Below are 16,041 nucleotides of genomic sequence, written 5' to 3'. Positions count from 1 at the left end.
TTGTTCCTGGTTGAATGAGGGTGGGGGAAGCTAGAACTCAGACCCAGGCTGGGTACATGAGTCAAGACAAGACAGGTGCACAGAGCTGTGGGTTGTAGAGCAATACAGTTACTACCGATGGTCTCCCTCGCGTGGGAGGCAAGTTGCTGCTGGTTGTTGACTGAAAGTTCCTCCACATGGCTAGGCTGGACTTCTTTCAGTACAGCGAACCAGGGTCATCAAACATCTTATGTGGCAATGGGCATCCCTCAAGCACAAAAAATAGAATTGTCTAGGCCTCTTTAAGGTTTATTAGATACAGAAATAGCTTGGTTTCCTTTCCTCTGCAATTTTTTTCTGGTTAAAGTTGATGACAGGGCCAGTCCAGCCTCAAGGTAACAGGAAAACACAAGGGTATGGACCGTGAAGCATGGCTCATCTTGGTCTCCAAAACCACCGCAGATGTCGTTACCATCATCGCCATGTTCTCAGCTAACCTTTCAATGCTTCACGTGTGCCAGCCCTACCCATAAATCTTACCCAATTTTTAAATATCAAACTACAGCAATTGTGGCTAATATTGTCTCCATTTTAAGAGGAAAATGAACAAGTTGGAGATGAACTTTTATAAAATAATATAGATGGTTAAAATAATTCATAATTCAATAATCACATACCCAATGCCTATAATATTAAGTATTGAAATCTACCAACAGAATGTCAAGGCAGACACAGGAATGGAAGGGGATTTTCATGTATGAAGTAATTCTTTCTCTCTCTTTTTTTTACACCTAACTCTTTTGGATAATTCTCTTGGTCATTTTTGCAACAGATTTCTGTCTCAGAAAGAAGGTTTTAAAAAGGTGAGGAAAAGTGTTCTACCAGCTTAAGTGGGGTCTCATAAACCATGTGGAAAAACTGGTCATTGGACACCACAGTTCATCCATCAGTAGGTTCGTCGTTGGCTGAATCACAGTAAATAAGGGGTTTTAGTAGATAAAGGGAGGTCTCGAGTGGTGTCTCTGTGACTACAAGGTTTTTATCAGATACTCAGTTGAACACTGAATGTAAGTTAATAAAGTTTGGAGTATCACAAAGTTGGAATATTGATGCCTTTAATAAACAATAAACTCAAGATAGAAAGGTAGGAAGCAAAAAAAATAAAATTCTGCAGAGATAGATGTAAATCTCTTACCAGACCAAAAATATGCAAAATTAACTGTAAGAACGGGGGACAAAGGTAGCTTCTTAAGAACCTAGTATCTGAAACACGGAGAGGTTTACATGAATATAAACTCATTTTATGTTGCTGGCTATGAAGGAAAAAACAGACTTATATACACAATCTACATTAGTAATAGTTTTTAGTCGTCAAAATGTGGAACATCCTGTGCCTGCCATGGTCTGTTTACATCAAGAATGTGCTTTCAGTTCTGGAGGTTTTCCAGTGAGGGAACTCACCCCAGAGGGTCCGAGCAGGATGGGAAGAACTGAGAAACCATACCTGGAGTAGGGGAATAATTGGTGTTCAACCTGGAGAAAAGGAATCCAGTATGAACCTGATAGTTGTTTTTATTGACTGGATACAGGTCTTGGGGCCTGCTACTCAAAGTGTGGTCCAGGGACTAACAGCCCAGCATTGTCTGGGAGTTATTAGAAACACAGAATCTGAAGCCCCACCCCAGACCTCCTGAACTAGAATCTACATTTTAAGGTTGCTCTAAAGAAGGAATCTCCATAATGAATGGAGGAATATTCCAGAGAGGCAAAATTTGACTCAGGGTGAACCAAACTCTCTAATGTTTCTTTCCAACATGAATGGACTGGCTGTTCAGTGGTAAGGAGCGCTCTCCAGTGGAAACACCCCAGGAGAAAGTAAATCACCATGTTCCAGGATTGTTAGGGAGAATCTGAATGTCAGTTTGATTTTAAGGTCTCTTTCTGCTCATGTGATTCTAGGGACATATGGCGAGGAGCAACATAAATTCCAAAAGAGGACCTTGCATTCCATTATCACTGAGTCTTCACTCTGTCACTTACAAAGAAGGTGTTATCTGGCAAATCATTTAACACCTACCTAGCTTTCTCATTCATTGGGAGGGGACAGTAGTAACAATACCTCACCTGCCTTGCAGGGATGTTGTGAGGATTAGTTATAAGTGTAGCACTTGGCACCCTGACTGTTCAATAAACAGTAGTTGTTATTATTACTCAAAGTCTGCAAAATTTTTACTGAACTCTGCCAAAAATATTATTTTGCAAACCACCTTAGCTCATGATTATTTTCATGACTCAAATGGGATGTGAAGAAGTCATCTGAGATTCAGACTATAGATACACATTTGGGCAAACCTATAAATACCTTATTATGAATATTGGTAATAATAGAAAAAATAGATCTAAAGTTGCCATCATGATGACTTTCCAAACTAGTGAATTAGTAGCTGTAAACATCTGCTGCTGCCTCTACAAACTAGTTACGTTAAGTAAGAGCGATTGACATATGAAGTATGGTATTGAGTAATGTCTTGTAAATATTTCTCAAATATATATTATATATACATACATTTTAATTTATGCATTTTCATTATTAGAATGAGAATGAATTATCTTGTAATCATAGCTTTTATGAAGTTTCCCCTCTCCCTCTTTAAAAATAGAAAGACCATCATGTTTTCTTCAAACTGGAACAATTTATCAGCTGCCTGTCAATTCTGCACAGGCAGTAAATGAGATAAGGCTCCAAAATTCTGAAACATTTTGGCAAAAATGAGTCCGACGACTTATTTGTTTTAATTAAAAGAATTCATCATGTGTTACAGCTTGGTTAACTTTCACCAAAACACATGGTAGAAAGTGTTGCAGTCGTTTCCTCCAGAGGTTTTCTTTCACCTAAAGACAAAAATAACAGGACTCCACGAGGGACCGATGAAGACTCCCCGGGCCCGTTCTCATCCATCACAGGCACTTGTGCTCCCCGCATCAGAAGAGCTGGCTGCTGGGGTGTGTACATTTTGGGGGAAAGCGAGAGCTTCTTGGCACGCACCGCTTCCTCCTCTGTCTTCACTGCCCTACTGTAACACAACCTAAGATGCTTCACTTCTTTCTCCGGCACTGAGTGTCGAAATCAAGTTTCATCCTGCCTTCTTCTCTGCCTTCCCTCTTCCTTTCCTGCATACTGGCTGAGGCCTAAGGGCTGCCCCTTGCCTCCTAAGGTTTTCAGAGAAAAAAAATGTTAGGATGGTCAACATGAAATTACAAGTATATATCATATGTCAAGAATATCATTTTTAAACCTCTCAACATGAAAGATTTGCTACTCGTTTGATTCTTTGGCTTTAAGCCTGCAAAACTCTTTTACCTGAGCTTTGTTTTTCCTTAACCTGCCTTATGAGGAGATTCAGCAAATTCTGGTTTATGGATTTGTAAAGATGTTTGCTGAGAGGGAAGCCTGGAGTGGGCCCTTTTAATGAGGCACTTAGGGAACTATATTAACTCCTTCAAGCCAAGCAAATACTATTCTGTGGCCTCCAGCAATAACACGTATCAGCAGTACTTTTGCACATAAAGCCCAATCAAGCTTGGAGTTCCAAACAGTACCCCAGTGGCCTGACTTTATGGAAGGTAGTGACTAGTGCCCTGGAGACAACCTGGTTTTGTATTGAAAACAATTACCCCCATAAACCGAGCTTCCTATTAACTCAAATATTGCAGTCTGCCCACCATACCATCTGGGAGTTCTTTGTTTCTGCAAAGAAATTCAGAGCACATTTTCAACTGCATTTTACCATCTTTGTGTTAAAAAGAGAAAAATCTATAAGAGATTTAAAATGTGGAAAGAAATCTTTTGTTTGATCTTTCTTGGGCTGAGTGTGTCTCAGCAGTGATCGGAAATGCACAACTGAATCGTGAATTAAAGCACCTTTGGAAGCCACGGCTCAGCCGCCACAGCTTCTTATCTGTTTTCTTTAATTACTTTTATGGGAAGAGATGAAACCCATAGGATACATGGACTGTGTCTGGTTTCAATTGTGTTCAGCTATAAAAAGTCGACACTTCCTATGAGTATTATCAGACAAAACAAATAAAGTATCTGAGACAATTATTTTATTAACTTGGAAAAATACAAACCACAACTGAACATTTCTGCAAGTTTTGGCAAAAACTAATGAATATTAGTCTTTCCTCTCTGTGCATTTTTAAAACAATATGTGATTTTAAGGCAAGTTATAAGTCAGCATCAGTTTAGGTTAATTTCTAGTGTCTTTTGTTTTTTTATTAAAGAGCTAAAGGAGAAACAGAATTAATGATTTACCTGAGTTATGGTATAAAAATCTTCTATATGATTGTGATTGGCATAACTAGACATATAGTTTTCATGAAAGAATATGGTATGACATTCTTAGATTTCATTTATGAAAAAGAAGAAATTCTATTTTTATTACTATTATGTATTAATTCACTAAGAACTTGCTGCTTTTTCAGTATCAGCACTGAATTTTGTTTAAGCTTTTATTTTTATTTTTATGGATGTTACAGGCTATTTGGTATAAAATAGAGACCTATGGTAGGTAAGCTGTTATGTACGCAATAATGTGGGAACCTACTTTTAATGTCCATTGGCCATCTCTGTGTTCCAGTCATAAAAATGAATTTTTTCCATGGACAATCCATAATATGTAATCAAAATTTGTTTCTTAATACAGTCCCAAATATGGAAATGAGGTTTTTTGTCTATGTCTTCCCTGTGTACCACATTATTTGATCTGGTTAACATGTTCTTTCTAATTTGCCCTCGGAATAGTTATTTCATGTAAGGATAATATGATTCTTTACCAGTGGCGCACAACGGGCTCAGCAGTGAAATGCTCAGATTTCTTTTAAATGTGCACATCTCTAAACCCACCTGACTCCAGGCACACTGAGTCAGGACCAGCATGTGGGGAAAGCAAGTCATCTCTTTTTTTAAAAAGCTCCACAGCTGTTTTTGACATGCACTCCAGGGTGAAAAGCAAGTGTCAGAACTATCAATTTATTGGCATGGGTTTAAGGTCTCAAAAAATACCTCTTTCTGTAGGTCCTGAAACTTACGAGATATAGAGAGAAAGTGATTCAAATAAGGGGCAGCCAAGGGACATTGAAGACAGCTTCTCTCCAACAGTAGGAAGCAGGAGCAAGAATGAGAAGGTAGTGCACACTTTGGTTTATGTCATAGATTAGCCTCAGTTGCAACCTGTTGGTTTTAACTTCTTATTCAATATTTATCTTTTTGGGTTAAAATGATACTACTCATTTGTATAAACCAGCAGTCAACCTATCATAAGAATACAGTAGTTCCTAGCATCTGAAGGCCTTTTAAAGAATTGGATCAGTATCCTCCTACTAATTTTCAGGCTAAAACAAGACTCTGGATTATTTTTGTTTCCTTTTTCATACAAAGTAAAAAGGAACCTGCTCACCCTCAAAATAGCTCACAGTCTCAGAGGAGAGAGGCAAGTAAACAGAAAATTACTATGTATTGTGATGTATGCTCTGACTGTACCAACATCTAGAATTTTGTTAAGTGTTTCCCACATATCAACACTGAGCTAAATGCTTTAGGTAATATTATCTTATTTCTTACCCACACCAGTCTATATGGGAGCCATATTTTAAGCTGTGTTTTGCAGAAGGAGACTGAGGCTCAGAAATGACGTCAGACTGTCCACAGCAAACGTGGCAGAAAGGCTTCAAATTAGAACAGAGACAGGGAGTGGAAGTTATTTAATCAAAGCCACGCCTTTGTTGCTAGGCATCAGATTTGTGGTCAGTCTGATAAATTATACAATACACAGTTTATTAACGTGGGAACCCATTTCCCCTTCTTTCACTTATTTTTCATCTTTACAATGAAACAGTTGTTTCTGCATCACTGCACTTTGAGCCATTAGAAGGCTTCCTCCCTACACTCTCTCCAATAGCCATTTTGATTCATTGTAGTCCAATGTTTTGCTCCCGCAACAGAGCATGCGTAGATAGTTTATCAGAAAGGTGCATGAAGTAGAATTTGGGTTTCCCGAACAAGTTTTGTTGCTTACTTTTCAGTTGCTTCTTCCTCTTTTTCTCAGTGAGAAAAAAATCCAACTGTTTAGGAAGGGATGTTAATCTCACTTTGAGGGAGGTACAAGTCTGCATGCCAAGACGGAGATGGAGGCCTGTAGGAATGACATTAATGGCCGTCCATTTGTGAGGCTCGCAGGAGATCTCTTACATTTCCCTGGGGAAGCTGGGGAGTTTTATCCATGCAACGCTTTCAACAGCATGGAAATATGTGACCTAAAACTTAACACTTCATCATTCCCAGCCTCCTTATTCGCATTTAGTACAATTGTGAATCCCTTCTGACTACATGGGAGAGGGAATTGTCAAGTGGCTAGAGGGAGTTTTGACATGTCTGAGCTGAGAAGAAATGCAAGGAAAACCCCAGCAGTCTTTTTTTTCTTCCCAGTGGCTGCTGCATCTGAGAATGTGCTAATTCTCTGACTTCAGTCTTCCGTAACTTTCTGTTTTGCTTATTCATTGGAGAAGGTAAGCTTCACTCTTCTCCCTGGTGTGTGGCACCAACTGCCATAAGAATGTTTAAAATTCTTAGCACATCCTAAATTGCTCTAATATTTCCTGCCACTGTGGAACTTTTGGCAAATGTGACTCGAGTATTTTAGGAACAGAGAAGGAGCCACGGGAATCCTGACTTCATTGGGTTCTATATTTTCACTCGAAGTTCTAAGTGGATAGTCTTTGGGGAAGCATATGAACATACCCAGTGCAGTCTGGACAGAGGGTGTTCAGTTCATCAAAACCTAAGTTAATCTGCGAATAACTTTAAAAGTATGCCTACATCATTTTATTTTAACTTTAAATTTAAAAATATGCACTTATTTATCCATTTTTCAAATGTAGGACCACACCCTAGAATTCTGGGTAAATGGTCCTTTCATCATAAACTTTCCCATAATGAAATGCATCAGATTTCTAGCTTTCATTTCTTTAAACTAGAGCAAGTAAGTGACATGCACAGCAATTAAAAATCCTCCAATGTTTTATTTTTCCCAATCTCTTAGAGTTGTTTCAACAACACATAATTCAAAAGCAATTTTTTTAGGGATTTGCTTTTATCAAGCAAACCTAAATATTTAAATTAGATGTTTTTCAAAATCCTGCTTTACCCACTAATATTTACCTTATTTACATAACATTATAGATCTTACCATTATAATAACAGATCTGGCATAAGCATATTTGTGACCAAACACAACTGGCTTTGGTAAGTAACTTAACTGGCAGAGACAGTAATGCACAAACACACAATTCTTTTAATGTACACTGTGCATCAATATATTTTAAAGAAGGAGTGGAAAATACTGATTCATGTGTTAAGTGGGTTAAAGGACAAAGCAGTTAAGAACACTTCTGATGTAGTTATAATTCTATATAGTTGATATACATGAAATTTTAAAGTAAAGGTTTTCCAAATTATATCTTTTGTGTTGAGAAAATCAGGATTGATGTGATTATTTTACTTGTGTCCACATACTTTTTCTTAATATAGATAAATGAAACATGTATTAATGAATTCCCCAATTAACCAGATTCTGTTTATTTCTGAAACATCAGAGCCTACCCCGTTATTACTGGAGGTGTGTCTTCTAAACACGAAAGTGCACAAGAGAAATTGGGAACTTATTCAGGGAATGATCCGTGGGGCTGGCTCTTATGTATTTTAGTTCAGTGTGGAGCCAGGAATTTTTGTTTTCAACCCAAACTTCAGTGAACTTCAAGACATACTTTCCTGAGCCCTAGTTGGTGTGGCTCAGGGCACATTCCTAGGCTGTGAGTTCGATCCCCAGTCAGGGCTGTACAAGAGGCAACCTAATGTTTCTCTCTCATATCAATTCTTCTCTCCTTTCTTCCCCACTCTCAAAAACAAAAACAAACAAACGAACAAAAAAACAGAAAAAAACACTTTTCAACCAAATTGCCTAAAACAAGAATTATGTTTTATGGTTACTTCTCTGAATGTCATTACAAGTTGCCATACTATTTTTCTTCCCTCTTTCCTTCCTTTCTTTGTTTCCTCCTTTCATCTTCCCACCTTCCTCCTTTTTCTTTGAACTTCAGTAAAACATATGGAATGTTCAGAGTATGATACTTCCCCACTGGCCTTTGAGGATTCGCAAATGCAACACAAGTTCTGTCCTTACGGAGCTCATAGCCTGGTCAGTAGACAGACGTGCAGAACAATGACACCAAACTTCAAGCATTACCAAGAATACTTTCTCAGGCAGTTGTGAATACACAAAATCTAGAAAGCCAACAGTTACTTAGAGTTCTTTATTTTCCTGTCATTAACATCTCCAACATTAAGAGTTGGCTTTCTTTTGGGGACAGCGTTTTCCTCCCACAACTAAACTATTTTGAACACTTAATAACCATGACTGGGATTGCCCTAAAAAAAAGAATAGAGCCATGTAGAGCAGCCAGCTAGGTTCACCCACCAGCTAGGTTCACCCACCAGCAGTCAGCCTACTGCCTTGAGATTCAAATTCATGCCAGTGAATGATCACAGGCCTGGATTTACAGGTTTGCTAATTGCTATTTTAAAGTGAGAATGTTATATCATAGGAGTGCATATATCTTTTCAAATTAGTATTTTGGATTTCTTTGGATAAATACTCAGGAATGGAATTGCTAGGTTATGTGGTAGTTTTATTTTTAATTTTTTTGAGGAATATTTACACTGTTTCCAAAAATGGATGTTCCAATTTATAATTCTTTCAACAGGGCATAAGGATTCCCTTTTCTCTACATCCTCACCAACAGTGGTTGTTTGTTGATTTTATTGATGATAGCCGTCTGACAGGTGTGCCATGAGAGCTGTCTGTTAACTATCCACCTTCCACTTCCTTGATTAGAGACGTGGGCACCTTTTTGTGTGTCTATTGGCCATCTATTTTTCCTCTTTGGAGAAATGTCTATTCAGGTTCTTTGCTCATTTTTTAATCACGTTGTAATTTTTTTTGGTGTTAAGTTGTATGAGTTCCTTATATATTTTGGATAGCAACACTCTTATTGAATGTATCATTAGCAAATATTCTTCTGAAGTAAGTCAGACAGGGAAAGGCAAATATCATATGATTTCACTTATATGTAGGATCTAACAAATAAAATAAACAAACAAAATAGGTACCAACTCATAGATACAGAGATTGAATTGATAGTAGTCAGAAAAGAGGGGGGTGAAAAGGTAAATGGATTAATAAGTATTAATTACCAGTTAAAAAAATAGTCATGGGAATGTAAAGTATAACATAGGTAATATAGTTAATAATATTGAAAGGACACTATATGGTGTCAATAACTATATATACACTGGACTTTTTGGAGGATTTTGTAAGGTACATAAATGTCTAATCACTATGTTATATATCTGTAACTGACATAATATTGTATGTTGATTGTAATTGAAAATTAATTTTTTAAACGAGAATGTTAAAGCTGAATAATAATGAAAACACAAGCAATAATAGTATTGTTAAACAATTGTCTGATACTACCCTGATAATTCATTGGAAAATATTTAATTATGTTTAAAAATATTCCATTAACTGGTATCTTATAAACATATTCAAAAGCAAGCTATGATAGAGAAGTGTTTACTGGCTAACCCCATGAATCAGATTCATTTAATCCCAACATCTAATCTACACAGATGTGAACACAAGGTTTTCCCCTAATAAGAATTAGATGTAAGCCTCAATGGAGAGAAACGTGGCAGAAGAGTATTGAATCAGTAATTGAAAAAAGTATGTGAAAATATGAAAGAAATTTATCTTTAGTTTTCAAAATGTTTAATTATTACTTAGAACATACTTAATATTGAACATGAACAGACTTTCTCTCAGAAGTAACAACTGCATCTCTGTCTTCTTTCACAGGGTTTTGGAAACCCCTCTGGTGAATATTGGCTGGGGAATGAATTTATTTTTGCCATGACCAGTCAGAGGCAGTACACACTAAGAATCCAGTTAATGGATTGGGAAGGAAACCAAGCCTATTCACAATATGACAGATTCCACATAGGAAATGAAAAGCAAAACTATAGGTAAGTCTTCCTTCCCTATAGTGCTCAATTGCCTTCGTCTCAGACCACTTAACAGTTTTAACAGGAAAGTGTGAAAAAAGACATGATAAAAGTCATCCTTAAATTGAAAATCAGGTTGCTTGTCTAGGCCTCTGATAAGGATATAAAAAGCCTTGTAAAGGCTTCTCGAAAGCTTGGGATTTGAATTTTCACAGAATGATCTCTTGATGTTGGCTCAATTTTTGAAGATAAGGAATTAAGTCAAGCATGACATTATTAGCATTGTTGTTACTGTTATAAAGTTTCAGTGGATTCATACGTATAAAGCTGATGACAGAGAATTTACCCAACCTCAGTGGCTTGAAATAAAAACACTCTTCCTTCTGTCAAAAATGTTCTATTTACACATTCTTTTTTTAACCTTCCTTAAATTGTGATTTTCACATTATTTTGAAGGTGATAAAAGAAGAATAAAATTTCATGTGTTTGAATAATTGACATAAAAATTAAGGTGAGGCATAATTTAGACTTTTTTGGTAAATAATATAAAAGACAAAAATAAATCCAAATCCTGGCATCAGTATACACCGTCCATCAGTAAAGATGTAAACACATCTTTAAGTTAAGAACTGTTAAACTCTCTGATTTTTTCTATGAGCAACTCATACACAAAAAAATCAAAAATGGCTAAGCAAGGAATGCACTATGGTACATTCACTTCACACCCACTGTGTTATTCTACATTCTAAGAACTCTGCTGTTCACTAGCAATTTTGCAGTCAGGAATGAGATCTCTAGTTTCCCAGACCTCACTGTCCAGCTTTGTTACTAAACATATGGGAATATATTTTAGTTACTTTTATATCATTGCCCATGAATGCAATACCTGGCAAAGAGCAAGCCATTAATAATTGTGTGTGCCTCAGTTTTGTCATCAGTAAATTAGAATTGTGGTGACTTTAAACTCTCAATATTGTGGTTATCCTGCATGGGTCAGGGAGAGACATGATCATGTGCATTAAAGGGTTGGCACGTTGCTGCAAGCACACTGCATTGAAAGCAACCAGAGCCTTCTGCTTCTTTTCCAACTTGTGTGGCCCCCTCCTCATAGTTCAACTGTCTCTGCTGCTTATTTGTCTTTTTGAGACATATCATTCTTTAGGACTTTGATCCTACAACTTTTTCATGAACGCATCTCATTGTATTTTAATGAATTATGTATGGAACTGGATCCTTGGAGACATAATAATCATTTTCTTAACAAACAGTGATGATGTCACCACATCCACAGAGGATGAGAAATCGATCTAAAGAGTTCACAGTCTTGTGGCGGGGGAGCAGGGAGTGAGGGTGTACATAATGGCAATTCAAGAAACCAAAGAAGAGACATTTATAAAATGCAATGGAGTGTAAGAAGAAATGTTTCCAAGGAGGTCAATATTTTGAGATTTTCATAACAAGAAAAACCACTGTAAAACATCAGGGGTACCCTTATGTAAATGTTTGGACCTGAAACTTGAAACCACATGAAACTTGGCTAATGTCAGACAGCCTGACAATAGGACTAGCAAATAATTAGTCTAATCTTTTTCTAGGCTCCTGAAGAGTTTTCTCTGGTTCCTTTCCAAAATGTCTCTCAGTTTGTGTGTGTGTGTGTGTGTGTTCACGCCTGTGCCTGCGAGGTGGGAGTGATGTTACAGGGACAGAGTCTTTCAGCAGGTTAAGGAGGACTGTGAGCCTCCGAAGTGAGCTCTAGGGTGGATGGTGTCACTGTCATTCTTGTGCCTGCGTGAGGAAGGAGCACTGACCTCCTCTTTGAGTGCCCCACTGCTCTCGGTGAGCAGTTCCCATCCCTCTAACACTCTGTGATTCTGAATTAGCCCTGGCTGGTGTAGCTCAGTGGATTGAGCGCAGGCTTGAGAACCACGTGATCGCGGTTCGATTCCCAGTCAGGGCACATGCCTGGGTTGCAGGCCAGTTCCCAGCAGGGGCCTCACAAGAGGCAACCATACATTGATATTTCTCTCCCTCTCTCCTTCCCTTCCCCTCTAAAGATAAATAAATAAAATCTTTTAAAAAAATTAAAAAAATAAAATAGGATGAATCAAGTCAAGAACTATACGATTTCACTCATATGTGGGACATAAAGTGGACAGCAACAAATGAACACACAAGACAAACAAACAAACGTACAAAAATTCATAGACACAGACAATAGTATGGTGGTTACCAAAGGGAAAGTAGAGGTGGGGAGAGGTAGTGAACAGGGTCAAATATATGGTGATGGAAGATTTAACTTTGAATAATAAATATACAATGCATAATACAGATGGTGTATAATAAAACTGTACAGTTGAAACCCACACAATTTTATTAACCCATGTCACCCTAATAAATTTAATTTAAAATATTTTAAAAATATTTTCCCAGCTAGAGTGAAGCATACACTCTGAGACTCCCATTCTTTCTTCAGAGTGTTATGAGCCTTGAAAATCAGAACTATAAACCCAGAAGGAACTTAATAATTTAATTCCAAACCTCTGGTTTTAATGAAAAGAAAGTGTAGGTTCAGAAATATACAATATTTTGCCCAAGGAGAGAGAAAGACTCAAATAGGGGATGTTTGACTCCTACCTTGTTCGGTGTGGTTTCCACTCTGTCATGCTGCTGTAATAAAGTTGGTGGCTCTGGCCCTCTTTCCTGCCAAGAATCAGCAGAAAATAGGTCACTAATCATCACTGCCTCATGCAATAAAGTATTAAGATTCATGTTGGCATCAAGTGGGAAATTAGAACTCATTAAAACCTAATGCCTGTTCTGGTGAAAGCTTAGTTAAAATAAGCACACTGTGAGATGGCATGATTCACTCTCCCAAAGAAAGTCAAACAGAAGCTTGGAAAGGGGCAGCTACACCCTGCGCCTTCCCTCTCCACTGTGTCACCACTCACTCACCGGCCCCAGGGTAGAGCTCCACAGGTCCAGCTTCGCCTCCCTGCCTTTCCTCTACTCTCTGGTTGTCTCTCTGAACTAGGATGCCTCATGGAGATAAATCATTAAAAGTATTAATACTGACATTTATATAGTATTATGTCATTCATGAGACGATTTTTAGCCCTTTATTAATTTATTCCTGACATTGACTTGGAAGCATTTTTAGACACATTTTAAAGATGTAGAAACTGAGAGTTGGGTCAATTGACCTGCTCAAATTCAATTGAAATAAAACTGGCATTTATGCTCGATTTTTGTTTTACTTTTTTACATTTTCTGTATTTTTTCTCTTTCAAATTAAATGCAGAAGTTCTTGGAAGGTTTAAGTTTTAATATCCTATCTTAACAGAAGTTATTTATTTATTTATTTATTTATTTATGTATTTATCTTTAGAGGGTAAGGAGAGAGAGAGAAACATCAATGTATGGTTGCCTTTCGTGCATCCCTTGCTGGGAGTTGGCCTGCAGGGAACCAGCCTGCAACCCAGGCATGTGCCCTGACTGGGAATCGAACCGCGATCCTCTGGTTCGCAGGCTCGAGCTCAATCCACTGAGCTACACCAGCCAGGGCTTAACAGAAGTTATTTTTTTAAAAACTCTTATAATAGCATGTAATGCACATATTTTTTTATTCTCTCAAGAAATTCAAATGATTTTCTCAGATAGAAAAGGAAATTTAGAGAACCCAGAAGAATAAAGAAAATAATCAATAATGTAAGAGTGTCATAATGAACACATCATGTGAAATAGCATAGTCAATATGAAATTATTAAATACTTCCTCTAGAGAGGTAATATTATCTAGACTCTTGTCATTTGACACCCAGACATGCCTGCCTCCAGTCTTGATGTTCCCAAATTTATCTTCCACACTATCATGGGATGTTTCCTCTAACAGATGATCTGACTTGGTCTCCACCCTGCTTCATGTATTTCAACAATGTTCATATATCTACAGGTTAAAGTCTGCCATTTAAGTCTTCATGGCCTGACCACTACCTTCTTATTCAGCTGGTGCTACCATATTCTCCTCCTAACCTTACCTAACCAGACACTCCTTTTTTTATGATTATGTTCTGGTAGTTACCTGCAATTTCCTTAAATTTTCTATGCTTTTGCTTATACTATATTCTAACCCCAAATACATACACCTAAAATCTTCTAAATTTTAAAGATTCTCCTTTATTCCTAGAAGTCTTCCCTGACACCCACTATGGTGGATACTGCGACGCCCTAACCTATTGTCTCCCTTCAGAACTGAAGTACTCCTCCCACCTCGTGGGTTGCTGGCTAAGAGATCGTAGCCAAGGTCCCCTACCTGGCCATGGCCTGGGGCTGAAGAAAGTCCATCACTCAAAGTCCCTGCTCCTCCCTGCGGACATTGCACTCATGACTTGTTGATATAGGAGTATATAAATATTCCCTTGCCCAAATTTGGGGTAGCTCTGAAGGGCCATCCAAGGTCCATTATTGCACTGGAGATTAGCTGAGATCTTCAGTGTGACCGTGTGTAAGTCCAGCTTTCCCCTCTCCTCAGGACAGCTTTCTTCCCTGTGTCGCTTGCACTGATCCTAAGACTTCAAGTCTATAAGTCTCCCCACTGTGATTTCAAGAGTTCAAGACTCCTCTATAAGTCTCCCCACTGTGATTTCCTAGAGAAATACATCATCCTCACTCTCAGGCTAATTTGGATGCTCTTTACTCTCATATATTTGTAACACTCTGTGGCTAACTATTCAGTATTCACATTTGTTACAAACTCATCAACAAGTGTTTTGTTTTTACTTTTAAATAACCATGTGTGTGTCCTTTCCCACTATGTCTCATTTTCTAGAGGTTAAAAGCTATTGTTATCAAAGTTCAAGATATATAGCTAAATTAGCCAAATTGTTAACTGATCGTTAATTGCTAATGTTTAATGAATACATACTATGCACCTTGCATCCATGTGAGAAAACTGAAGCATTGTATTTTGCACAAGGTCACAGGTACTAATATGAATAGAAGTCAAGATCTGGGCTTTGATCTCATAACTGCTCACTACATACTTATCCCTTAATAAAGAACAAGCATTCATTAATTTCTAGAATCAAATACTCTCAAAAACCTATAGAGATAGAATGTTTCTTCTAATCCCATTTCTGTCTTCAATAATATGAATGTTCATGGACACATGTCTTCTCTCTGGTTCTCAATTTTCTGCCTTATAAATTAAAGTAATTATAAAGCTTCATACAGCCAAGAAATTATTTTCTAAACTAAAATTAGTTTTCTGTACACAATTTGTTTTATTTTATGATTCTTCAATTCTTTGATAAATGATTGAATTTTGATCTCTGTAATAAATCCTTCAGTAAGAGTTTCTATTGATTTAGGGCTTACAGTGACCTTTTACTTGCCTTGAAAGCATTGCTATTCCCAATACTTCGATTTAACAAATACATAACTCCAACCACCAAGATAAATGCTTAACAAATAACATTATTTGTTGAATTGGAAAGATGCTATGAACTTCTGTAAAGAGCTCTGGAGTAGGGATCAGATGATTTGGAAGCTATTCAATACTGAGGACTAGTTTCACTACCCACCAAACCAACGTCCTTGATTAGCGCTGAGTCAAGGAAACAGAGCCGTGACAGTTGTTATGGAAGTGCTCGTCATACACATTTAAATTCACACAAGTGTGAGATGAGCTGGAGAAGTGGATGTCTGGAAGGTGGAGGTAGAAAATCAGTGAACGGGTCACTACCACCAATGGTTAAGGGCTGCCACGTGGTAGACAACCAAAAGCTTATGGGGAAATGACGAAGATCCAGCAGAGCCACCCACCAAAGGGAGACCAACAAGGGGTGGATCTGAGGAAAGCTGTTGCTTCAGTGTAGCTGTGTTGCCCGGAGTTGTGCAAAGAAGCATCTGGTAGTGGGTCTGAAATCACTGATAGCCTGGGGAAGG

At 37.7% G+C, this 16,041-nt stretch overlaps 1 protein-coding gene across 4 annotated transcripts in view; it reads left to right on the top strand.

Moving 5' to 3' along the window:
- Nucleotides 1–16,041, top strand: part of ANGPT1 (angiopoietin 1) — a 245,546-nt gene that overhangs the window by 192,193 nt on the left and 37,312 nt on the right. For 3 of the 4 annotated variants that reach the window (XM_037048392.1, XM_037048391.1, XM_037048394.1), the window contains exon 7: nucleotides 9,954–10,120. In XM_037048392.1, coding sequence (XP_036904287.1) covers nucleotides 9,954–10,120 — 167 coding nt within the window. Of the gene's footprint in view, nucleotides 1–9,953; nucleotides 10,125–16,041 lie in introns of all 4 variants that reach the window. The other variant, XM_037048393.1, reaches the window with a different exon arrangement.

Source organism: Sturnira hondurensis, unplaced genomic scaffold (assembly GCF_014824575.4).
Source record: "Sturnira hondurensis isolate 20B ecotype Veracruz unplaced genomic scaffold, ASM1482457v3 Scaffold0006413, whole genome shotgun sequence".
Taxonomy (NCBI): domain Eukaryota; kingdom Metazoa; phylum Chordata; class Mammalia; order Chiroptera; family Phyllostomidae; genus Sturnira; species Sturnira hondurensis.
The sequence above is the reverse complement of the archived record's forward strand: the minus strand, read 5'-3'. Positions and strand labels throughout refer to the sequence as shown.